Consider the following 25787-nt stretch of genomic DNA (forward strand, 5'->3'; position numbering starts at 1 on the left):
TTTATGTCTAAGAATCAGTTATAAATGCTAAAATACAATATTTTCTTATTTTTTATGGGGGAAAACTTGTCATGCTTTGCTGTGGTGGAACATTTAAAAGTCAGCATTACAACTTGAAGTCTCTCTTGTGAGAAACCACAGTCAAGAATGTTTATAGGTCACATTTAAGTTTGGCACCTGAGTGTCTTTCCCTGGCAGACTTCGGCTTATTTTCAAACATCCCATTATAGCTCTTGCTGGGTATCAGAGGTATCCCAGTGTTTGGGGCCTGTGAGTCAGATTCCTATTCATAGCTGAAATGATGCTAATACTAACTAAAATGAGCAGTATTTCTTCACCTCTTAGGAGTGTTTTGAAGAGCAACAAAGTGACAATTAAAAAAAAAAATCTTAGTACTATTTTGAAAGTTTCTAAGTTTCTAAGTGACTCACTGCTGCAGCTGGCTTATTTGTCGTTACATAAGCATCTGTGTATAAATAAATATGACTGTGGGACACAGTGTAAACACAAGTGGAAAATAATATTTTTGTTAGTAATCGCTGTGCTTGGGGCTCCGTTGTTTCTAGCCCCTGGGTATTTGGAACCACTCTTCGGTTGATTTTCCTACAAAAGATAGCAAGTATTTGCTACTTGATATCTGGATGGAATCTCTGAAAAGAAAACGCCTCCACACAGTGGAATACTCACGATAAGGCCTTTGTCAATGGTCCTTCATTGAGTTTGCCCTCATTTTTATTGAAATGGATAAGGAAACATGATTGCAAGCCCACTAGTAGCTGATTAGATGGTGTGGTTAGCATCCCTCTGCAGACTTACCTAAATCTAAGCTCTAAGTTTGGAATGTTATCATCTTAGATTAAGGTCACTTTCTGCTGAAAAATGTAATTACTGATGTTTACTAGTGAATGGCCTGTATGAAAGTTCTTTTTATTAAATAACTTCTCATCTAAATGAGGAAACATTCATGTTTTCAGCTCTGTGCATGGCCGCTTCAGTGTTGGGTGCACTTAGCCTAATAGGGGGCAGTTGTTACTACATAAATATTAATTTTACTTACAGCTGCCTATGTCTGATTTTATGTTGTCATAAACACTAAAATTAAGAATCGTGTGTTTGGTATTCCCAATGCCTAGAACAAAATAGATGTTCGAATAAAAGGATGTGTGTAAAGGAATATATTCTTTTCAAGAAAGAAATTCCCAAATTAATTAAAAAATACTATGTATGAAAAACTAGTAGCAAATACCCTTTGTAGATCAGAAATTCCAGGTGTGTGGTTTTTACTACCTGAAGTTGAAAATAAGGTGCTGGGATCCTCCAGTCTTGATTTGGGCAGAGGCGGTGAGAGGCTGGGGGCTGTGTTTCTGGCAGAGGAAGAGAAGTTTGCGTAACAACACCTAAAAACACTGCATGCCTATTCCCTACCCCACCCTATGACCCTGGAACTAGTGATTTTCTACTTAGCTTTAAAGGGATCCAGGAGGAAGGCAGACTGCCAAGAGCATGAATTCTTTCCAGGAAGACACTGATTCACAGAAGAAATGTCAGCCTAGAAATCTTCGCTGATGTGTTTTAAATATGCTAGTTATCTTCTTGATGCTCAGCATAGATTAGATTTAGGATAGTCAGTGATTTTTTGTTTATATCTTGAAGCATTGACTCTACTGGCTGTAGATTGAGTTGGGCAACACTGTTTCTACAGTTCTTTCTGGTTTGGTGACTTGATGATTGAAGGTGCATTTTTGTTAAAAGAATGTTGCTTGGAGGAAGCAGCATTAGCAACCGACAGTAAGACACGTTTGCAGTGTTTGTTTGGGAAGGGATACTGTGGATGTATGTAACCTCTGATGGGTGTTCGTCTGCATTGCTCACAGGAGCCGAGGTCCAAGGAAGGCAGTGACTACTTTGACAGCCGCTCAGATGGACTGAATGCAGATGTGCAGGGGCCCTTCCCGGTGTCTGCTTCGCTGTGGTCAGGGGGCTCAGCTCAGATCCTGTCCCAGAGAAGCGAATCCACTCATGCAATTGGCAGCGATCCCCTCCAACAGAACATTTATGAGAATTTCATGCGGGAGCTGGAAATGAGCAGAACCAACACAGAGAACCCAGAAACATCCACGGAAACCGCCGACTCCAGCAGCGGGTCACTCAGCTCTTTGGAGCAACTTGATCTGCTCTTTGAGAAGGAGCAGGGGGTGGTCCGGAAAGCAGGATGGCTGTTCTTCAAACCCCTGGTCACTTTGCAGAAGGAAAGGAAGCTTGAACTGGTGGCTCGGAGGAAGTGGAAACAATACTGGGTGACGCTGAAAGGTAAGTGCATTGTTGACTCGAGGGCCGCTGGGATCGTTTTGCCCAGCTGCCCTCTCTCCTAGGAAGTGCCGTCAGTCCAGGGTTAGTTTGCGTCAATGTGAAGGGATTTGATGAGAATTCCCAGCATGCTTTGCTACAAATACTTTCTCAAACCTAGATAATACAGATTATGTAATACTCACATATGTTATTCATTCCGATACATAATGATTGAATTTAATGGTTATAGCTTATTACTTTATAGGTATTTCTGTACCATTCTTTAATACCTTTCCTGCCTCTGGGTGTAAAAATATTCCAAATAAGTAACCATCTTCGGAACTGCACATGTTCAGAACTCCAGAGAAGTATCCTCCTCAGCTTGTATGATGAAGAATTTTCTCTGGATTATTTGATTTGTGTGCTCTACCCTTTATAAACTAAGAAAGTCTAATTGTTATCACAAACAAATGTCTTCTTTTTAATGTGAAGGAAACGGGAGTAAGAATTTGTTAAGATGAGGAAAATTTCTTGTAGGCATTGCCACTTAAAAATTATAATTGCGGGGCGCCTGGGTGGCGCAGTCGGTTAAGCGTCCGACTTCAGCCAGGTCACGATCTCGCCGTCCGTGAGTTCGAGCCCCGTGTCGGGCTCTGGGCTGATGGCTCAGAGCCTGGAGCCTGTTTCCGATTCTGTGTCTCCCTCTCTCTCTGCCCCCCCACCCCCCGTTCATGCTCTGTCTCTCTCTGTTCCAAAAATAAATAAACGTTGAAAAAAAAAATTAAAAAAAAAATTATAATTGCCTTGCTCATTATGGGCGTATAGATTTGAAGCTATCTAAATGTCCTGAGGAAGAGCGAGGCTCTAAGTCGATACAGTGTGGATTTACACAGACGTAAAGATGATTTACACAGATGCGAACAGGAGGAGCAGCCTCACAGCCGCTGGCATTTCTGCACAACCGTCTTGTGACTCTGTCTGAGGAACTGAGTGTGGCATTTAAAGCCAAGCCTGGCGACACCCTTCCCTATCTTATCCTTATCTGGTGACATCCTTCCCTATCCTGGGAGAAAGTGGGACTAGGAATCCCGTCTGCAGACGATATGTGTGAAAGGCCTGGAGCCCTCCACAGTGCCTCTTTCTACCTTTCTTCACTCACTATGTAAATATCATAAGACGCCCCCACCCCAGCCTTGGGGAGCTGGTGCCATTTCCTAATTACCCATAAGCCTCTCTGGGTAGGATGCACTTTGGAAGGTATGTTGTCCTTAAGTGACATCTTCCCTTAGCAAACTGGAAGGTTTGTAAAATCCGCACAGACTGTGGTCCTCTTTTCCGGCTGTGGATGTAGATCCTTGTGATACGTGGTGGCTGAGGAAGGCCAAGAGCTTAGCTGGCTTGGGCATACTGGGGAGGCAGGTTCTTACACAGGAAGATGAGCAAGATTTGGAAAGTTGGGATAAGGGGATGAATCTAGCAAGGTACAGTTCGAAGGGATAGGTTATGCTCTGAGGGTTCATAATCATGTAACCACCCAAGTACAGGATAGGGAGATGTGGCTCCAGGGTATTACAAGTGAAGGAGACTTGGGGGTTTGGTCTGGAGGCCGTTCATTGAATGGTTTCCAATGTGATGAAGTCAAGATAAAAGTAAATGTGGTTTAAAAGAGTAAATGTGATCTTTGGCTTCATCATTAGAGATGTCCCATGTTCTTTTTTTTTTTTTTTTTTAATATATGAAATTTATTGTCAAATTGGTTTCCATACAACACCCAGTGCTCATCCCAAAAGGTGCCCTCCTCAATACCCATCACCCACCCTCCCCTCCCTCCCACCCCCCATCAACCCTCAGTTTGTTCTCAGTTTTTAAGAGTCTCTTATGCTTTGGCTCTCTCCCACTCTAGAGATGTCCCATGTTCTACAACCACATCAGTCTCTCCTTCCTCTGCCCCGGGGGGACCTGGCCATTTCTGTCCTTGGGGGCAAGATAGTGCAGGAGACCTGTTAGCAAACAAGATGAGGGTTCTTGAATGGGGTCCACCTGAGGTATTTTTGACTGGAGAGGGGAGCGAAAATGTCCCCTCTGGGGGAGTGAGCCTATGAAATTGTTTGTGAATCACAGTCTGAAGCTGCCTCCTTCCTGCATGATGTTTGAAAGAGTTGCACTCCACTCCATAATGTGACATGTATCTATTTTTTAGTTATTGTATTTATTAATTGTATTTACTTATGTTTATTTTTCAATGTAAAACCTGTCTGTTAAAATTGATGGTTTTGGAGGCACCTGGGTGGCTCAGTTGGTTAAGTAGCTGACTTTGGCTCAGGTCATGATGTGGCAGTTTGTGGGTTCGAGCCCCGCATCGGGCTCTGTGCTGACAGCTCAGAGCCTGGAGCCTGCATCGGATTCTGTGTCTTCCCCGGTCTCTGCCCCTCTCCAACTCCTGCTCAGGCTCTCTCTCTCTCTCAAACTTAAACATTAGAAAATAAATAAAATCGATGCTTTGGGAAGCTGTTCCCTGCCTGTCTTAATGGCTCTGAAAATCCCCCAGGGTACACCCCATGGGGCTGTGGTGGGGGGCTGGTGACGGTGTGTGTTTGTGTGTCCATAACCTGCTGTAAGAAATGAGGCTGTTGGTGAACACCAGAGGGATTTAGAGCCATGCTATATGGGGGATGGTGTAAGGATCCAGGATCATTGAGCTTGCAGAAAATAAGGCGTGGCGTGGCAGAGAGCAGCAGTCCTATAGAAGAGACACTGAATTTGTTCTGGTTCTCCAGAGGTTGGGATGGCACGAATAGATGGAAGGCAAGCAGATTCTGAATTAGTGTAAAAAAAAAAAAAAAAAAAAAAAAGACAACCGTGACCAGAGTCATGAGCAAGTGGAAGGGACACCATCTTCCGGAGTTCCCTGCTCCTGCAGACGCTTGTGCAAAGCCAGGTTGTCGGAGGTTTCCTGGGAGAGATTCAGGCAGGTATCACTCACTGTTGGAAGAGCTCCCATCTGGGTTCTGGTTTTCCATCGTGGAGGCTACCCCAGGGACTTCCGCAGCAGGCGTGGTCCTGAGTTGTTCGACATTTCCAGGATCGACACTCCTGCCTGCGCACTGCTGTCTCGAGCTTGCTCATAAAACACCTCAGGACCCACGGATAAAGGGTGCTTTGTGAGTGTAAATGTTATCAAGCACACATTCCTTCCTTTCCTTTGCAGCCAAGGAAAGGCATGCGATAAAGATGTTTTTTTTCCCAGCATAACCTTTTCCATGTGGCTTTCTACACCTCTTTCCTCTGGGAATTCAGTGGGTTGAGTTCAACTTTCTTGGCTTAGAATCCAAGTTGTAATGTTGAGACTTAACTATTTGGTTTAATCCTTGTTAAAAACACACACACACACACACACACACACACACACACGTGTGTGTATGTATGTATACACACATACACATTTAAGCAAAATTTTAAAATTATCTCCGAAGTGTTTGTGTAAATAAATTGGAAACAGTGTTCTGGGGAGAGCAGCTAGGAGCACACTGGTTGTGTACCTGTGTTGAATATATAGTATGCTAAAGGTAGGAACGTTTTCTAGGGCTTGGAGGATGTAATAAATCTTTAACAGAGGTAATTCTGCTCTCTCTATGTCTTCTCCAATGAGTGGCTTTTCACGTGGCTCACAGGGGACTTCTGGGTGGGGCAGTTGGCAAGGTTGAAGAGTTAATCCCTCAGAACGCACGACATCAGGAGAGGGGTTCATAAAGTAATTTGGGATTTCTGGTGGTTCTGCCATGTGATAGGGCAGATGAGGATGATGTGATGCGTGTGGGTTGAGAGGGCGTCAAAGAAAAGGTGGGTTTGAGGGAAGGCGACTAATTCTTTTGTCCACTGGTAATATTTCTAGCAGTACCTCACCTGTTCTTGGCCTCCCACTGCTGTTCCAGTCCGTTTTCTCCTTCTCCGACCGTGGTGAGAAGAACTTCCGCTGTCAGCCTTCCAGGCCAACAGCAGCTCCTGGCGGGGACAGGGCAGGGCTGATGGCCGAAATGCAGTGTGGGGGCGGCGGGGGCAGGAGACGGCACTGACTCCGATGGGCCCCTTTCCATCCAACTTACCTCCCCAGTGTTCGAGACACAGATGAAGAGAACTTTGAGGTAATAGGTTTACGGCTGATTTGCTGTTCTTTAAATTTGATGGCAAAAGGGGCGCCTGGGTGGCGCAGTTGGTTAAGCGTCCGACTTCAGCCAGGTCACGATCTCGCGGTCCGTGAGTTCGAGCCCCGCGTCGGGCTCTGGGCTGATGGCTCAGAGCCTGGAGCCTGTTTCCGATTCTGTGTCTCCCTCTCTCTCTGCCCCTCCCCCGTTCATGCTCTGTCTCTCTCTGTCCCAAAAATAAATAAACGTTGAAAAAAAAAATAAAAAAAATAAATAAATAAAAATTTGATGGCAACACAATTTGTGTCTGTTGTTTTACATCCCGGCCTGGGGCTAGGGTGACATGTCCTCTTTTGGTTTCACACTGTCACGGTAGAGCTGCGGTCTGTTGTCAATAGGGTGTGAGGCTTGGCGGCAGCTTGGCACCTGCCCAAAATCGTGTTCGTTTCCTCTAGATGTAATGATTCAAGCCACGGCTGCTGGGAGTACAGTGATAGGGAAACTGGGAAGTAAATGTTAACCTGTCGGAAAGAATTTGGACTGGGCAGAGCTGGCGTGGATCTGTCACCTTGACCCTGGTCCTCGGATCCCCAGGTCATGGCATCACAGCGGCCCTCAGGCGTTTCCTGATGGAAACGTTTGGGGGCATCGTTTCTCACTGCACCCGTGGCTGGAAAAGGAGACTGGCTCAGTCCTGCAGAAGCGGCTCTAGCTGGATACCTGCTGATGTTTTTCCTTCTTCCAAGAGCCTCTCTCAGCCTTAGTGTGGGTGCCTTTTGTTTGCAGGGAGAAAGATTGCTCATGCTTCTTGAGATCATTAAGTACCACGGAGGGAGAAAGTGGTGTCCTGGTGATGTTGTTGCTGGGGGCAGAGCTGGCTACCTGCTGGCATCTTTTTCTCTTGGCTTCTGTGCTGCACTGGATCCCATGATCTGAACTTGTTTGTCCAGATTCAGCTTGGGTTTTGAAGGAAGAAGTGAGGCTGGCTAGCATGAAATAGCGTTTTAAAACATTTACACTTGTGTGAATGAGGACTCCTAACTCAGAGAGTAAGACAGGCATGCCGTGGACCGCATTCGTTTGCAGCGTAGGTGAGAGCAGGCTGGTGCTTCTTTAGTATCAGTGGAAGAGGTTTTTGCAAAGCAGAGGGATGGTGACCTCATCAGCCACATTTGGGTGGCAGGGCTCGGCATATGAGAAGTGCTCGAAAGTGTTTTTTTTGGATGAAGGTTTTTGAACAAGAGAACATACTTGTGAGCATGTTAGAATTTGCTTGAAGAGTGCGTCTGATAATTATAAGGCACTCCTATCTAATTATCAGAGTAGATCCTTAACAACTTCTACCTATAATACTTCACTGGCTTCTTAATGGAAAGCTGTGTACTTGCAGGCATTTTTGGAGTAATGTTTTAAAGTCGAGGGATATTTAGTTTCATTTTCCCCTCTTTAAACTAGTGAAATGTGTACTGTTATTTCCTCTTACTGTGACATAAAAGAATACACTAATATTAAGTTATTTTACGTGGCATTTGGAGAATTGACTGGGTACTTTTCTCATAAATGGCAAAGTTCTCCAGGTAAGCTGGGTTTCTTGTTACCCCATTTTTAAGCGTAGAAGCTCCCTTGGTTAACGCACATGGGTCTTCTGTGGCTTCCTGCATTCAGATCTAATAACTCAGTGGTGTGGTTAAGAGCGATTGCTCAGGGCGCCTGGGTGGCTCAGTGGGTTAAGCACACGACTCTTGATTTTGGCTCAGGCCATGATCTTGCAGTTCGCGAGTCTGAGCCCCACATCAGGCTCTGCCACGTGCTTTGGATTCTCTCCCTCCTTCTCTCTCTTTGCTCTTCCCCTGCTCTCTCACTTTCTCTCAAAAATAAATAAATTTAAAAAAGAAAAGGAGCTCTGGGGCCAGTTCCTGGGCAGTCCCACTGTGGGACCTGCATGATGGTATAATCTTCCAAGTTTCTCATCTGTAAAATGGGGTTAATAACCACACCTACCTGTTGGGGCTGCTGTAGGGACTAAATGAGCCATTGAAGAACTTAGAAGAATTTCTGACACAGAGTAATCAGTAATAAGTGCTTGGTACTGTTATCACTGATACCATGTTTACAAAAACATGTCGTTTTCACTTGACTTATGCTAGTACAACAAGGCATACTTTGGATGCCACGGTTTCCTTTTGTATTACGTGGTTGTCTCTTTCATTTTCTTTTCTCTTTTAGATATATCCCCTAGCTTCTCCATACTTTCCTGGATCGTCAGGACAGTGGCACAGATGTTCTTTTGCTTCTCTCTCATAGGATGCACGCTGCTGTTCTATGAGACGTATGGGAAGAATTGCACGGACCAGAGTAGCGCCCCTCGGTGTGCCCTGTTTGCGGAAGACAGCATAGTGCAGTCCGTCCCAGAGCATCCCAAGAAGGAGAACGTGTTCTGCCTCAGCAACTCCTTTGGAGATGTCTACCTTTTCCAGGTACTGCCGAGCTTTCTAAATGGGGGTTTGAGACAAGGGCTTGTGTACTATGAGGATAGAAAGGAGCAGAACGAAGAGGCACAGCTCAGCAGTGCAGTAGAGGAAAAGCGCAGTTGGGCTTTGGGTTGGGGCTTAAGCAAGCTAGAGCTTGGCCTCTGCTCACTGTCTGGTGATACGGGGCCGGGGCACATCCAGTAATTCCTAGAGCAGGCCTTCCTCGGGATGCCCTGCGGGTGCTGAGCTGGGGCCCACAGGAGGATCGTGAGGCTCTGAAGAGAGAAAAATCGTGATTCCCCATCCTGGAGTAGCTCGTGATCTAATGGTGCAAGGTCTGAAATTCCCAGAGTGGAGGCTTTTCAGAGAGGCCTACAGAATATGGCTTTAGACTTTTCCCAAGAATCCCAGCAGGAGTAAAAGAAGCAGCTTTTCAGGAAAACCTTAGAGACAAATGCTGGGAAGTCTCATTTTCCAGTGGAAGTGGGCTTGGGATGTTAAGATGCAAGGCATCTGCTGTTACAGCTCTTAGCAGTTTCCTAGCAAGTGCGAAGTTGAGGAGTGTGGTGAAGTTGAGGAGTGTGGTGAAGTTGAGGAGTGTGGTGTCAGGCTTCGGTGGGAGCTCCTGGTGCTGTGGGTCGGGTCACCATAGACAGAGTGCTTACTGAACTGCTTTGAGCTTCGGAGCCCACAACCAGGAGGGGAACAGTGGCTTAGAGGATTGCTTTGAGGATGAAGAATTGTGTGTGTTAAGTGCTAAAGGAATCCTTACCCCGAGTGCTGTTGTTATTACTAATTAACTCAAAAGAGGTAGAAGTGAAGGAAGTGTGCTTCTCAAGTGCTCCCCAGTCTAACCAGTCCTGCCTGGAGACCCAATTGGGACTGCAGATTGTATCTGGTCACAAAGGTTCACGGAAGGACCTGCTGGGTCCTAGGTTCAGGTGTCTTGATGATGCTGGTCCCGGAGCCCTGCAGAACAACATAGTGTTCTCTCAGCTGACTTGGGCAATCTAGAATTCCCTGCAGAGGATTTCCTGTGGCTGGTACCGGGTAAACTCATAGGGCTTCTGGCCTTATTGCTATCCCCGACTTAAAAGATTCAGGGCCTGAAGTTGGATTTTCCTTCTCTTAACACAGGTTACTGAGACTTTCTACAATGCTTTAAGGCCAAGTAACGAATTGCTGTTAATCTGAACTGTAGGGAGGGTAAGAACCTTGGATTAAACTCACACAGAGATCTTAGGGGCAAGTGTGAAATGAGTATTTTGTGATTCAGACAGACTATCTGTAGTCCGAAGAAATTTGCCCAGTAGGTCCTGTTGTATGATCCCTGAGCTAATTGGGGGATCCATCCATAGCTTGAATCTGTGTGGTTATTTCTGGACATCAAGGGAATGGAAAGGGCTTTTAGAATCCTAATCTTTGCCCATGCTGCTTTATCCAGACTTATTTTATTTCTAAGATATTTTTCTTACATGGAAATTGCATGTAGTCGTTGTGTCTAAAGTTAACTGAGGAGCAGAGAAAGAAGAACCATTCTGTATACTCCCCGTGCTCCAGGACAACTATCTTAATGTTGTGCGCATCCCCCCAGTATTCCTTTATAGATTTCATAACAGAGTTCACACTGTAGATGAAATTTCATGTCCATGTTTCAGACTTTAACCTTTTAAGCTCTCATGTTTTCTCACTGTATTAAAATTACGAAGATAAATTCCCATTTAGAGAACAGCATAGTGTAAGGACCCTGAGCTGAGTGGATGTGCCCTGGTGTGATTACTCCTCTGCTCTTGGCCTACAGCTTGTTTGTGGTTAGTCTTCCTGTCGGATCTGGGGCTGCACGATTATTTCTGCTGTGCTCTGGGCATTCTCTCAGACCCTCCCGAGTCCAGGAAGTCTGCAAATCTGAGCTGAGTGGTTGGGTCTGTTTTTGAAATTAAACCATTTTTATGAAGTGAAGGTACTTCTTGGGTTTTACACATCAAAGCCCAGCCTCCCACTTTGGAGAACACTTTGTGGTAAAACAATTTCAAATAGGTTTTTTTTTTTCCACCCCTCCTGTGTTTAGGCCACTAGCCAGACAGATCTGGAAAACTGGGTCACTGCCATACATTCAGCTTGCGCATCCCTTTTTGCAAAGAAACACGGAAAAGAGGACACAGTTCGCCTACTGAAGAACCAGACCAAAAACCTTGTTCAGAAGATAGATATGGACAGCAAGATGAGAAAGATGGCAGAGTTACAGCTGTCCGTGGTGAGCGACCCAAAGAACAGGAAAGCCATAGAAAACCAGGTAGTATTTATTTACGTGTTTTCTCTCATTGCTCATGTCACTCAGCAAAAATCTGAGTTTGGATGCAAACTGATGGTGGTGATGTTTCTTACACCTCTGGGGGAGATCGTTTCTGTGGCTTCTCATTTCAAGTACTCAGTGGCAGCACTTTTGTGACATCGGTGATGGCGGTAGACTTTACAACATTTGGTGGTGGTTATACATACGGCGGAACGTTTTGTGGCCAGATCTTTTTTCATAATCTTGAATGGCTTCTTCGTGCCTCGCCGATCATCTCGTATATTGTCACTTTCAGACCAAGATTTCTATAATGAAACCACTAGACAATTAGATAGGATTCTGATACAGAGGGTGGCTTCAGAAAGTTTGGTTTGGTGTCATACAGCTATTCCCGTGTCCGTGGATTCCAAAAAAAAAAAAAAAAAGTATGTATGTTGCCAACAGATGAGATGCTAAAGGACAGTGCTTTCTCCGGTCTAGTTCCACATTCATATCATAATTAAACAGCTAGTTTCTATGCTGTTTGCATTTTGTAGGAGGAGAAGCAGCTTTTTAATGTTTTCCTTTGTGCATGCACCCTGAGCGCTTAGACACGTGTCCATGAAAGTTACAGCATCTCCGTCTTCCTAAGTGCAGGCTGAACATCGTACCTTTAGGAGATTAATCAGATTTGGAGGACAGATGACATAGGGAAGTCTGTTATTTGGTGGGACAGCACTGGATGTGCAGTTACCAGGGCCTGATGCAGGGTGACACTATAGAAGCTTAACGATTTATATGGAAAATGGATTTCGGAGTACAGAATTTCTATCATTCCGTAGTATCTCAGCATATCCGATACTCCTGAAGTCTTCCTCAAATGGAATATGCCATTTATCTAAAGAGGACCTGCTAGCAAACTACAAACTACCAGTTAACAAGGAAGTGAAAAAAAAGTTGAAGCTGCCAGCAGAGAATGGAGAGAGGTGGCAGGTGTTCGGGAGCTTGGCAGGAACACAGCCACAGGAGGAAGTAGGACCCCCAGGAGCTCACCCCGTGTTCTCTGCCCTCTGCCTGCTTCTGATTGAGCAGCAGCCTCCTCTGCTCAGTCTGGGAAGAGTTCAGATGCAGAGGCAGGTCCCGATCTCCCAGCTTTCAGTCTCTGTGGTGTGTAGGGATGTGAGCCTTGGTCAGGGTTACCTGACAAATCACAAAGCTTTCGAAGAAGGAGAAATGGTTCTTCCGGTTTTTCCTGTGCCACATCTCGCGTGTGGTCCTGAATTTCCAGGATCCAGGAGCCACAGTTGTCTGTCTGTCCTCAGAGGTCGAACTCCTGGATTCAGGTGTCTCAGAGTGTTTGGGGCACCCTGATAAAACAGTCTCGGGCTGATTATATGGGAAAAATGTGGTTTTAAATTCTGTTGGCTCTCTAAAATTTACCTTTGAAGCCATACTTTAGTCTTATAAAGGGATGTCCACCTTGGAGTCTTTAGGTCCTTATATAATGTCAAGTGTTTGGGTCGATGGAGAGAAGGGAAATTGGGCAACATTCAGAGGCTCTTGGACTTCCCCCCTTTTCCTTCCCTTTTCCTTTTTTAGTGGCCCTAGGAAATCCAAGCAAACTTTAAGAAAAAAATACATATTCTCAGTAAATGTAATTTTATGCCATAATGCAGTTTCATTAAGTGTCTTTTATAGCTGACCAATGATTAATTTATGATATCTCTGGGAGGGGAGTTACATTCACATAAAACCCTATACAGACCCAAGGGTCTTTGATGGTTTGGTTGGCTGAAGAGAGGCTCTTTTAATTCTTACTTGTGGCACATTATGCATTCTTTATCAGAATCATTACATTAGTTATTTGAAGCACACTGTCCTGATCCTACTAATTTTTTCATTTCGGTCCGTCCTACCCTCACCCCTCCCCGCCCCCCCCCCCCCCCCCCCCGTATACACAGTTCCCTTCTCCTGTTGCACTTGTGAATTTTTGGTAAACAGTTGGGATTGATCTTTAGAAATTCCACCTGAAAATACTCTCCTCGCCATATTGGCAGTTTTTAAGGTTGTACTCGAGTCCTGTTTTCCCAGAGGTCTTTGCAGTGGGTACCACGAATTACATTTGCTACGCTCACTGTCCTTAGCTCGTTTGCCAGATGGTTGTAAAGAGAGCTCTTAGCTCTTTACTTTGCAGACGCAAAGAATATGAAAAGTCAAGGCAGCTAACAAGCACATGCTTAGGATTAGTTTTATGAGATGGTCTTTGACTAGAGAATGTTACGTGAAGCTACGAAGGCAAAGATGTTTTCAAATCCAGACCAATAAGAACACGACCTCCCAAATATCCCATAACTGTATACTTTTCTCTAAACTCCCTTTTAAAAGCTTCTTTAAAAGAGCAGTAGTGCTTTGTCTACTTACCGCTTAAAAATCTCCACGCCACTATGTTTTATTTTTACGTCAAAGAAAATATTTTATCTATGTAGCGCTTTCCCTCAGAGACCCCCCCGCCCCAGAACCTCAGATATGGTCATTTATAGCCTAATAATAGCAGAATTTATGGGGTACGTTACATCATGCACAGTAAAGTCTCTGGAAACAGATTTTCTTTGATGTGCTTGGGTGGAGGAGATCACTGTGTACACGCTATCCAACTAGAAAGATAAAACGACGCGATCACGATAATAACGGTTGATCTTCATAGTGCTGGGTGGTAACGTGCTCTGCTTGAAAGAGACCATCACGTGGGCTGGCCCCAGGGCCTTTCTGAGATTGTTTGGGGCAGGATGACGCAGCTTTCATTCGAGCCTATCCAATGTGGAGCGGCCCGTGCAGCCGTCTACACGTTGGATGCCTTTTGAAGTTCTGAGGGAGGCAGAGTTATAAGTCCAGTTGGTACTTTATTTTCCTTTCCATTTATTATTTTAAACAAACAGACAGGGACAAAACCTCACCACCCTTCGTGGATCTTGGCTTCCCCCCAGGTGGCTTTCCCGCATCCTGATGCCCTCTGTGTGTTCCTCACTTCCCCTGGTTAATGAGGCCCCGGGCATGAGGGGGGGGGCAGTGGGGGGAAGGCAGTCAGAATAGGGCAGAGGATGTGGTGGGGGCCACAGGCTGGTCGCCGGGCTCCTGTCTGCTCTGGGCTTTGTGAAACGTGGACTTCTTTTATTTTTTTTTTTTATTTTAAAAAAAAAAAATTTTTTTTTCAACGTTTATTTATTTTTGGGACAGAGAGAGACAGAGCATGAACAGGGGAGGGGCAGAGAGAGAGGGAGACACAGAATCGGAAACAGGCTCCAGGCTCTGAGCCATCAGCCCAGAGCCCGACGCGGGGCTCGAACTCACGGACCGCGAGATCGTGACCTGGCTGAAGTCGGACGCTTAACCGACTGCGCCACCCAGGCGCCCCAGTGGACTTCTTTTAAATATTTACTCAAAGTTCCGAAACGGTAAAGAGGACGGATTGAACCTAGGCAGTTGGAAACTGAGTTGGTGGGGGCGGGGGCAAAGTAAGCAAGGCCTTGAGGAAAATATGATATGGGTGTGTGCTTGTGGGAAGCCATTTGGGGAATAAAACATTGGTGAGTGAGGTATTGGCGAAAGGGATTTGAGGAGATAAGACCAGATTATGGAGGTTCTGGGCTTTCACTTGAGTTCAGTGAATATTAAGTGCATATCTGGGCCAGGCAAATGTGCACAGCCCGGGGATTCAAAGAAGATGCTGTCTTTGCCCTCAGGGGCTCTCAGCCTGGCAGGGTGCCAGACAGTTAAGCATATAATTTCAACATAATTTAATGAATCCAGGGCAAATGATATTCCAGACTGTTGTGGAAGACAAATGGGAAGGTTAGCCTCCCATTAGTCATGGAAGACTTCCTGGAGGAGGGGTGCCTGCATTGCTTCTTGAAGAGTGAGGAGTTAATCAGGAGAGGAATGGAGAAGGGAATGCCAGGCCAAGAGTCAGCAGGAACAGAGGCAGAGTGCTTTGCAACCACCCGGGACACCGTGGCAATTTGAGTTTCCAGGCACACGGTGTGCAGGTGAGAGCTGGAGGGGCAGGTAGGAATGTCTTCTTCCTTCCCTGTACCGCGGCAGAGGCCGTCACTTTTGCCCTTCCTCAGATGCCTCTTCTATACCAGGCCAGAGCGTTTGCATCTGTAAAGCAGATCTGATCATGTGATTGCCAGGTTTAAAATTCCTTCCTGGCTTCTACTCCTTATAAGATGAAGCCCCTGATAACCTCTCCTAGCAGTGCCAGACTTCCTGTAGGTTCCACTCCTTCCTTTCCCCACCCCCCTCAGGCAGAGAAGACCCATATGGGCCACACATCTATATACAGACATGCCCTGTCCCCTGCCCCGCCCCCTGTCATTGGGCTCACCCCTTCTCATCTGTGATGAAGGGTGTAGGGATTACTTTTATCAGGAGGCTTCCCTTGACTTCCTTCCCACTCACTCCAGCAGGGACCTCTTTTATCTGCCATAATTTCGGGGTCTCTTATTGCTCTCATCACATTATTTTATACTTATCGCCTTGTGCATAAGGTTGCTCTTAGTCTGAAAGATGAGCTCCTGAAGGATCTGTAACTTTTCCGTCTCTGTATCCATCAAACAAAGCGCCAGGTGGTGTGTGAGTGTACCTGTGTCTTCTGTCCTCTTCACTGTGGTACACTGGGCTCTTCTTTGTGTAGGCCCCACCCCCGCTCCTTGACGCCAGCTCTGGCCTTCCTTCCCTCAGGCCTTCCCTTTTTCATTCCTGGCTAACATATCCTCTCTTTGACCTCACTCCCGGTCCTCAGGGCCCATGAGTTTATTTACCAGGGCTCTTACCTCAGGCCACCATCGTGTATGATTTCACCGTAACTCCATGAGGTAAAGTTGTACATATCACCTGTTGGATGGATGAGTGAACACACCCTGAGAGAGGTTAAGTCAGTTTTCTAACATCACACAGCCGGTGAGTGGTGGAGCTGGGATTTGACTACAAACTACTACCAACTACTAGCCACTGGGCTCTGTTGCCTCTCGATAAGACTTTTGTGAATCAGATTGTGTTTTGCTTGCTGATTAATCATGTGATCTGTGGTTTTATAGAAAATTGAAATTAGATTTTAAATGATTTCCATAAGTTGAATTTTTTGGCTCGGTTTGATAGGAAGTGTATCCATTATAGATTGGAGTGAATTTTATGACATGTGAGTTCTCTCTCAAAGGAAAACAAAACAAAACAGATTCTCTAAGCCTTAGCTGGGTGTTCCACCCACTCGTTAACTCCAGTGCAGTCTCTGTCGCTAGCAGGATTCTCCTGAGAAGGTTAGGTTGTAGTGCTTGGAAAATACTTCAACTTGCTCTACCAAGAAGGAAAAACTAATGATCTTTGAGGTCAGACCTTGTAATGGACAAATGACCAAATGCTGTGATCAAATGGCTGAATGGTAGAAAATATTTTTCTAGGGGTATTGGGTGTGGCAGGAATGTGCTTGTCATCGTTTTTATGTATCACTTATTCATCTGTTATTTTTAGCATGAGGCTTCCTCTCCTCCCCTCCCACTTTCTACAGCAGACCATAATCTTTCTGAGCTCATTAAATAAATATAGCTATATTAGCAATATTAAGGAGGAAACTTTTGTACTGCTTTTGTGACAGTGCTTAAGTGGGGGTTTTCTTCCTTAATGTTGTTCTTTGTGATTTTTTTCTTTTGCAGTGGAAGTTCATTCCTTAGAGTGAGTTTTCTTCATGCCATTTTTCTGTTTTGTGCAGGATGCTAGAAGAAATAAAAGCTCAATCTGCATAGAATTTGAGTTTTTATTTTCATGTCCTGATATTTATTTTAAAAGATAAAGAAATGTCTAGGGACAATGATTAGTGTTTAAGGAATTTAGAAAAGGGAAACACAGCCACGATTAAGGGAGTTGATTTTGGGCATTTTAGTTTTTGATAATGTTAGAAAAAAAGTCTCCAGAAATTCCCTGATAAATGTGATGTCAGATAACATTACTGTGTTAATGATGATGGTGATCAAAATTTACCGAGGTAGCATTGCAATAGCTACAAAACTGTCTTCTGTTTCTCTGCCTTATAAAAACGTATCTTTATCTCCTTCTTTGTCTCATCTTTGAGGGGGTAACTGTAAAGTATGTTTATCTTTTTAGTTAACGTCACTTAAAATTTGGGCTGAACTTGCACATCAAACCTGGAAGGAGACTGAAGGCAAAGTGTTCAGTACGAATGGGGCACCCAAGTGAGAGGGTATACAGTCTCCCTTCCACATGGAATGCCTGGGGATTTGGGGGAGAAATAAAGGCGACAGTTGGATGAAAATTTACAGGAGAGTTGCCGCAGTGGGTGTTGAATGGCACGCAGATATCTGCCTTATGAGTGAGAGGGCCTGCGATTCAGGGGCTCCTTTGCAAATGCTTGATGGTAGCTTCTCCACACGTGCTGCTCGCCTCAGGATCTGCTCTGGGCCTTTGCGGGTCTGGAAGGGCTAGCTTGTTATGGGGCCCTGGTCAAGTCACTTCCCTCTGGGGCTTCAGTTTCCTCCGCTGAGAAACGAGGGTGTGGTAATTGCGAGCTCATTGCCTAAGTCGGTGGACTTTCTCAGTGTCACAGGGTCTGTTTTGGACTCGTGGATCAGCCTATCTACTTCCCCCTTCCCTCCAAGTAACCCGAGCATGTGAATCCATGCCCTCCTGATACTTTTACCTGGTATTCTCCCAATTCCTTTCCTACAACTTGGGTGAGTCCGTGGAAAGAAAAATGGAATATTTCATTGTTTCTTATCCAGCCACGAATCCTCATTTAAAAGAACCACAGCCTTCCAAACAAGAGAAATATTGTCTTTAGATATGGAATAGATGTGACTAATGATGACTGACTCTGCTACAGGAATCTATGGAGCTGAAGGCTGTATCAGCCAGGGTTCTCCAGAGAAACACAGCCAGTGGGATGTATGAAAGAATATGTATAAAGAGGTTTATTATAATGAACGTGATCATGTGACTGTGGAGGCACGCAAGTCCCAAGATCTGCAGCATCAGCAAGCTGGAGACCCTGGTGGGCTGATGGTGTCCTTCCCATTCGAAGGTTGGCAGACTCCAGACCCAGGATGAGCTGGTAGTTCAAGTCCAAAGGCAGGAAAGAAGCCAGTATCCCAATTTGAAGGTCACCAGGCAGGAGGGATTCTCCCTTACTTGGGGAAGGGTCAGCCTTTCTGTTCTTTATTCAAGCCTTCACCTGATGGGACGAGGCCCACTCATATTGGGGAGGCCATCTGCTTCACTCAGCCTACCCATTTAAATGTTAATCTCACCCCAAAAACACCCTCATGGAAACACCCAGGATAACGTTTGACCATAACTGTGGACACTCCATGGCCCAGTCAAGTTGACAGACACAGAATGAACCATTTCAAAGGCTGAGTCAGGATGAACGTGGGAAACATTGTTGAAATGGAGAAGTCATCAAGCCCCTTCTCATTTACATTTTTTATGAAATTCAATTTTAAAACGACCTCTACAATGTAGAGTATTGACTGAGATAGTAGTTCTCTTGAAGCATCATCACATATGTTAGGGACCATCTTCATGCTGTCTGGGTCTCCCAACGACGTAAGCATCTGAATCCATTTTCTTCGCATGAATTTAACTGCATTTTGGGTGGAAATGTCTAGGCTGACGATGATCACAGTGTTTCCGACAAGATTTTAAGACTGCCTGGGTATCACTGAGCCGGTGTGGTCTTCACTTTCCAGTGGTGTTTTGGTGTGGAGTCACATAAATACATTAAAAACAAAAACAAATGTTGGCAAACTGCAGAATTCAGCGAAAATAGGAGTTTCGTCTTCCCTAATCTCTCACGATTGACCTAGACCCAGATTTTATTTTACTTCTTATTTTTGTCTTGCTAATCCACTGTGAATGGCATGGGCTTCTTTTTCTTGGAGTATCCAGTGCCCCATTGGTTTTCTTTCCTCTGATGCTTCCACCCCCAACAGAGCCTCTAGAGATGACCTCATAAACGGTTTCACATGGAGGTATAAATGAGGGATATGCTTTAATAGACTACCCAATCTGGAAACATCTACATGTTATTAGAAGACAAAAGAATGCATCTGTAACTGTGGATTTTCGGGAATCTGCTAGAGAAGATATTTGAGAGGCAGACTAGGAGTATAGTTTTCACTGTGCCTCACAGCTTCTGGTAGCTGTCAGCTCATGGTTGCATAATACCTTTTCGTTACTTCTGGAATCTAGAATGCGCTCATGTGGCAAGCTCAAGAAGAGATTTGCAGTTTCAATTTGGACTGTCCTGTTAGTCTAGAGCTGTGGTCCTCACTAAGGCTATGAACCAGGATTGTTGGAGTTTGAAATGGGCTTCACACTTAATGAATAGACTCTTCAGGTATATGGCCTGGACGTGTTCATTTTTAAAAGCCAACACATCATTCTGGTTTTCATAAAAGGCTGACCCCAGGAGGCTATCGCATCGCTAATAAGGATGTGCAGAAGCTTAAACAGGTTAAATTCACTATGGAGATTGAGAATTTCAGAATACTCTGGGACTTTGTTGTTTTGCTGACACACCATGATGAATCAACAAATTATTTTAAATCTTGTAGCCATTGTGTTTCTTTTTTAAAACAATTTTTTTAATGGTTATTTTATTTTTGAGAGAGAAAGAGCATGAGCGGGGGAAGGGCAGATAGAGGGAGACAGAATCCGAAGCAGGCTCCAGGCTCCAAGCTGACAGCACAGAGCCTGATGGGGGGCTCCAACTCACGAATGGTGAGATCATGACCTGAGCCGAAGTCAGACGCTTAACCAACTGAGCTGCTCAGGCGCCCCTCATTGTGTTTCTTTCATGTAGAGAAGGCATACGGTGACCTTCCAGAGGTACCGATCCAGAGGACTTGGAGGGAGTCTGGAGAAAAGCCAGACTTTGTAACTGCTTTTCTCTCCGGAGAGACTGCAGTGAGCATAGTGTTCAGTGTTGGAGATCTTGCAAAATACCATTTACCCAGTATTAAGAATTGGCCTTAAAGGAAAGTTTGCTGTGAATAGTTAAAATCTGCTTGGATGCCGAACATGGCCAAACTAGAGAGGCAGCTGTTGCAAATAAGGTGACATGTGAATCTTAACGACAAGCCTTTGCTGTAGACCTTCTCCTGGATGTGGCGATGGCTCTGGCCACCGTTGGAAGGCCAGCTTTCTGCCCTGCTGCTGAGTCCTGTGTTGGTGAGCAACTAGAGCCTTTTTCAAAGGTGATATGCAAACAAAATGTGTTCTGATCCTTGGAAAAAGGGGGAGTGCCCCCCCCCCCGAATTTGAATATGTTTCTTTACCAATTCATAAGTTCAATTTTGAAGAAGCACATAGAAATTTCAGTTGTGTAAATAATTAGATGTGTTTTAATTTATTCAGATGTATATTTAAAAACAATTTTTTTTAAGTTTATTTATTTTTGACAGAGACAGAATGTGAGCATGAGCCGGGGAGGGGCAGAGAGAGAGGGAGACACAGAATCCGAAACAGGCTTCAGGCTCTGAGCTGTCAGCACAGAACCCGACACGGGGATTAAACTCACAAACCGTGAGATAATGACCTGAGCTGAAGTCAGACGCTTAACCAACTGAGCCACCCAGGTGCTGCTTATATGTATAGATGGTGATTATTCTCTTTACACTTAAAATAGGAGTAAAGCTCTCTTTGTCTTTATCCCTGAAGTCCATTGGCTTTCTTTTTTTTTAATGTTTATTTTATTATTTTTGAGAGAGAGACAGAGTGTGAGAGACAGAGAGCGAGGGAGACACAGAATCTGAAGCAGGCTCCAGGCTGAGCTGTCAGCACAGAGCCTCATGCAGGGCTTGAACTCGGGAACAGCGAGATCCTAACTTGAGCCGAAGTCCGACGCTTAACCGACTGAGTCACCCAGGAGCCCCCCTATCCCCCGTTTTTTCTTATTATGTTGAGTCGTTTATTCAGAATGCACAACAGTGTAAAGTCACTGTGTCCATTATCCAGCCTCTGTCTGTGTGCAATTCCATTAATCTGGTTGAAGATCACAGGCTGTAAACGTGCAGGGAAATTAAAGTGAAGTAACTGGCTTACGGGTGTGCCTCCTGCCGTAAGTTGCCGCGGGTCAGGGTGCCGGAGTTCAACAAGGGTCTTGCTGTCTCGGCATGTGTGGTTTTGTATTGGGACCCCCAGTTTTGTTTTGTTCTTGCCCTCCTGATGAGGTACAGCGCCGTCAGACCTGGCGTGTTTAGGCAGGAGGGCTTGAGATGGGGTGAGCAGGGAAGGCTGATTTCAACCGTGTGGCACCTGCCGAAACAAACTTTTCCTTGGCGGTTTGTGAAAGGCATCCTATTTTCACTTGGATCCGCGAAAACTTCTCATTTTAATTTAAGTTACCCCCATTCTTTCCAAAACAGATCCAGCAGTGGGAGCAGAATCTGGAAAAGTTGCACATGGACCTGTTCAGGACGCGCTGCTACCTGGCCAGCCTCCAAGGCGGGGAGCTGCCCAACCCCAAGAGCCTCCTTGCTGCCGCCAGCCGCCCCTCCAAGCTGGCCCTTGGCAGGTTGGGCATCTTGTCCGTTTCTTCTTTCCATGCTCTGGTAAGCTCCCGGGAAAGGCTGTTTCAGTGGCTTTCGGGGAGAGTTGTGGATGCTCACCTTTTCCCAGCTGGTTGCAGTTCAGCTGTCCTATGACTTGACCCAGTAACTGACCAGGGGCCACCCGGGGCCGGACACTGAGGGCCTGGAGGGCGGGAGGCATCCTGCTATCAAGAGCCCTGGCTTCTCCGCTGTTTCTTCGAGGAAGCCAGCCACTCGTAGATCGTGATTAAATATTCGCATCTGCATCTGCCTTTCTGTCTGGTAGGCTTCGTACCGTCAGGAAGGTAGAAAACCCTGAAGAACAGCAACAGGGGTGTGAAGAATTCAAGGACTAAGTGAAGCGTGTTTTGTTTGCGCTTTGCGGAGCCTCTCTGGGTTTTCTGAAATGGCCTCTGGGCGGCTGGCTTCTGTAGCGAGTACTGGCTCCCGCCTGGGGGTCTGCAGATCATTTTGCCCACCTGCTGCCCACCCTGGAGAGATCTGAAAGCGGTAACTAGGTTCGTGTTGTCCAGATAAGAGGCATCTGAAGGGCACATGCGTTTCTGGTATGTGAGGCATGCGGTAGCTTTCGGTGCTGGTCAGGACACAGGCTAAGCGAGCAAGGTTTATTCCTGTTCAGGCAACGGTGAGTCCTGTCCCCCAAATAATGACATTATAAGATTTTTTAAACTGTGTTTTCAATTAGGTATGTTCTCGAGATGACTCTGCTCTCCGGAAGAGAACACTCTCCCTGACCCAGCGAGCAAGAAACAAGAAGGGCATATTTTCTTCGTTAAAAGGACTGGACACCCTGGCAAGAAAAGGGAAGGAGAAAAGACCTTCCGTAACTCAGGCGAGTTCCTCGGTACGGGAGGGACAGCAGACTTAGTGGAAAATCCTTGATAGTCAGCACATCATAAATGTTCACCATCCATTAAGAATGAGATAAAAGTTGACTCAAAGGAATGCAGCTGTTAGCACGGGCTTTTTCCAAATGACAGCACGCAAGTGGCTCGACCTCTTTTTGGCGCTTCTGTAAAGGTATTCTCGCCTTGCTCATACCTGCAGGGCCAGGAACACAAAAATAACACTAATCAGAAAATAATTCACACTCTTCATTGCCTTTAGAATTTTTCCCCCCTGCATAAGAGTTTCCATTAAAACAAACACGTGAAATTAATAATAGACTAACGGCAACCAAATTCTATCGATTGTGCCACTTTTCTCACTTCGTCTTTATGATACAAAGTAGGCATTTTGTCATCCCATTTTATAGATGAGTAGCCAGAGACCTGCAGAGGTGAAGTCACTTCCTCACGCTTATTCGCACAGCGCCCGCAGGCCAGGGCTGGCCTTGACCTACCTGGATCCAGAGGTCTGCAGCATTGGGCTATTGCAGCCTGCTTATTGACCAAGCAGGGCACCTGTTCCAATATTTTAAAAATAATCTGAGCCCCTCTTGCTGAAATGGGGCCCGTGTACAGTGAAGGTTTTTAGAACATTTTGAATATTCCTGTCTGAAACATTTCCTAATGACGTTAATATGGTATAAGATGATGGATTTTATATTGCAGGTTGATGTGTTTTTAGGATTATTATTTTTTCCAAGACTGTTGAAAAGAGGAGTCGTCCTGTGATATTCTGATCATTTCAGTGAGAAGGAACAATGTGATTAAGGCTGACGAAGTTTTGTTTTTACTTTTAGCATGTTGTTATTCTGAATAGGCTTCCGGTAACATCTCTATAATGTTCTATGGATATTTGATTGTGTATCCTAGTTTTGCGAATTGCATAAATAACCCATAGAAGCCACTCCTTTGACCTGTTCACAGCCCTGAAACAATAAAGGAGGAGGGGGTTGGGGGTGGTTAGGTTGACCTAAGGGGGCGGAGACACATGAACCTTCTGTCACATGGCCTCTGTTTTACATACTCCCATACAATCTTTATATACTCCTGTATGATGGAAAGAGTGTCACATTAAAGTTTGTGGTTCCACTTGTTCTTTAATTGCAAAGTTCTCTTGTGTTGGTTATCAAGGGAAAAATATTTCTTTGTTATCGATGGTAGTTCAACAGTAGACCATTGGTTAATGATGGGCTTAATTTTTGAATTGAACTTCTGTGAAGTTTAAATAATGTTATTTGAGTCAAATTTTGGCTTTAGTCAAGACAGTCAATTCTGGTTTTTTTTTTTTTAACGTTTATTCATTTTTAAGAGAGAGAGAGAGAGACAGTGTGAGTAGGAGAGGGGCAGAGAGAGAAGGAGACACAGAGCCAAGGGTCCTTAGCTCTGAGCTGTCAGCACAGAGCCTGACATGGGGCTCGAACCCATGAACTGTGAGATCATGACCTGAGCTGAAGTCGGACGCTCAACCGACTGAGCCACCCAGGCTCCCCAAGACAGTCCATTCTATGTAATGATGATAAATAGCTTGATAACTTGCTTATTTTTCTTAAATGTTGACATGTAACTAACTATATATGAGCATAATATGGTCTTTACTCCATCATACGCAGTAAATGTTCTTAATGTAAGATTTCTTGAGAAAAAAGCATTTAAACATGTTTTATTTATTTACTTATTTACTTTTTAAAATTTATTTTAATATTTAAATTTTAGTTAACATACATTGCAGTCAGTACTGGTTTCAGGAGTACAATTCAGTGATTCCTCACTTACATACAACATCCAGTGCTCGTCACAAGTGCCCTTCTTAGGGCACCCACTTCGCCCATCTCCTGAATATGTTTATTTCAAAAAGATACGAAATTATGATGTTTTTATTTATATAACTGAATGAAATAGATGTGCTGTAGGTATCCATTTAAATGGCCAGTCCTTTAATGTTTATTATTTTACTACGAAATCTAGAAGACAAAAATTAGAAAATAAATTGTTCCTTGTTCCTCTATCGAAATACAACCCCTTTTATTTATCTCTTTTAATTTTTTTGATTTGAGAGAGAGAGAGAGAGAGAGAGAGAGAGAGAGAATCTCAAACAGGTTCCATGCTCAGCACAGAGCCCTATGTGGGGCTTTATCTCATGATCCTGGGATCGTGACCTGAGCTGAAATCAAGAGTTGGATAGGTGTTCAACCAACTGAGCCACCCACCTCCAAACACAACCACTTTTAATATTTAGCTGTATTCCTTCACAGTTTTTGTTCTGTGCACATTCGGAACATAGTTACAAGCTTGATCATGGTGGTTTTGTGATCTCAGCTTTGAGCTCTGTTTCACATCTTCAGAAATGTGTACTGCTTGGTTAAAAACAACATCAAGAAGATTCAGGATTACTTGAATAATATATGACATTATAGAAAAGTGAAATATTTAACCGTATGGGAAGTAAAAAAAAAAAAAAAAAAAAAAGACAGCGTTAAAGTTAAAACTTTAAATGTAGCACAGTTAACACTTAGTATAAATTCTGATGTGAAGATCCTGTAAATATTATGGAACTTAAAATTTTAAATACTGAAAAGGGGTAGCTGCCAAATGAACATTGCAACGCCATTTCATTTGTACCCACCCCCCCCCCCCCCCCGGCCTTTTCCTGTCCATCAGATATTTGAACCAAGTAGCAGTTAAGGATTTTCTGGAATTCTGCCATCTCAAAACTCTGTAACTCCCGTGAGGGAAATGTGCCTGTAGGGGGCAGCCATCTTGTTTTACATTGATTATGCAAATGCTAAGGTTAGCGGGCAGTGCTAGTCCAGAATCTTTATGTGAATCTGTTGAAAATAAATTTAGTATTCAGATGGTCTCTAGTGGGTAAATAAGAAATATTCTCAGAGTGCCAAGTAATTTTGAAGATCTCTAAATTCATGGAGAACCTCTCTTGAAAATGGCATGGCTAGACTAAAATCAAAATAGCGACTTTCACTTATGCATCCTGATTGCTCAGCGGTACTTAGCTTGTTTGAGAGTGTAGTGAATCCAAAATCGCATTTGCCCCTCAGGGTTGTCGGAGATCTCCACAGACAGTACCTCCATGCTGTGGCTCACCAGGT

At 44.6% G+C, this 25787-nt stretch overlaps 1 protein-coding gene across 1 annotated transcript in view; it reads left to right on the forward strand.

Moving 5' to 3' along the window:
• Window positions 1–25787, forward strand: part of TIAM2 (TIAM Rac1 associated GEF 2) — a 191288-nt gene that overhangs the window by 86371 nt on the left and 79130 nt on the right. Inside the window, 5 exon segments of the mRNA XM_045500104.1 lie at window positions 1875–2310; window positions 8736–8908; window positions 10971–11195; window positions 21611–21796; window positions 22482–22628. Of these exon segments, the coding sequence (XP_045356060.1) occupies window positions 1875–2310; window positions 8736–8908; window positions 10971–11195; window positions 21611–21796; window positions 22482–22628 (1167 nt within the window).

The sequence above is a fragment of the Leopardus geoffroyi genome, chromosome B2 (genome assembly GCF_018350155.1).
Source record: "Leopardus geoffroyi isolate Oge1 chromosome B2, O.geoffroyi_Oge1_pat1.0, whole genome shotgun sequence".
NCBI lineage: Eukaryota > Metazoa > Chordata > Mammalia > Carnivora > Felidae > Leopardus > Leopardus geoffroyi.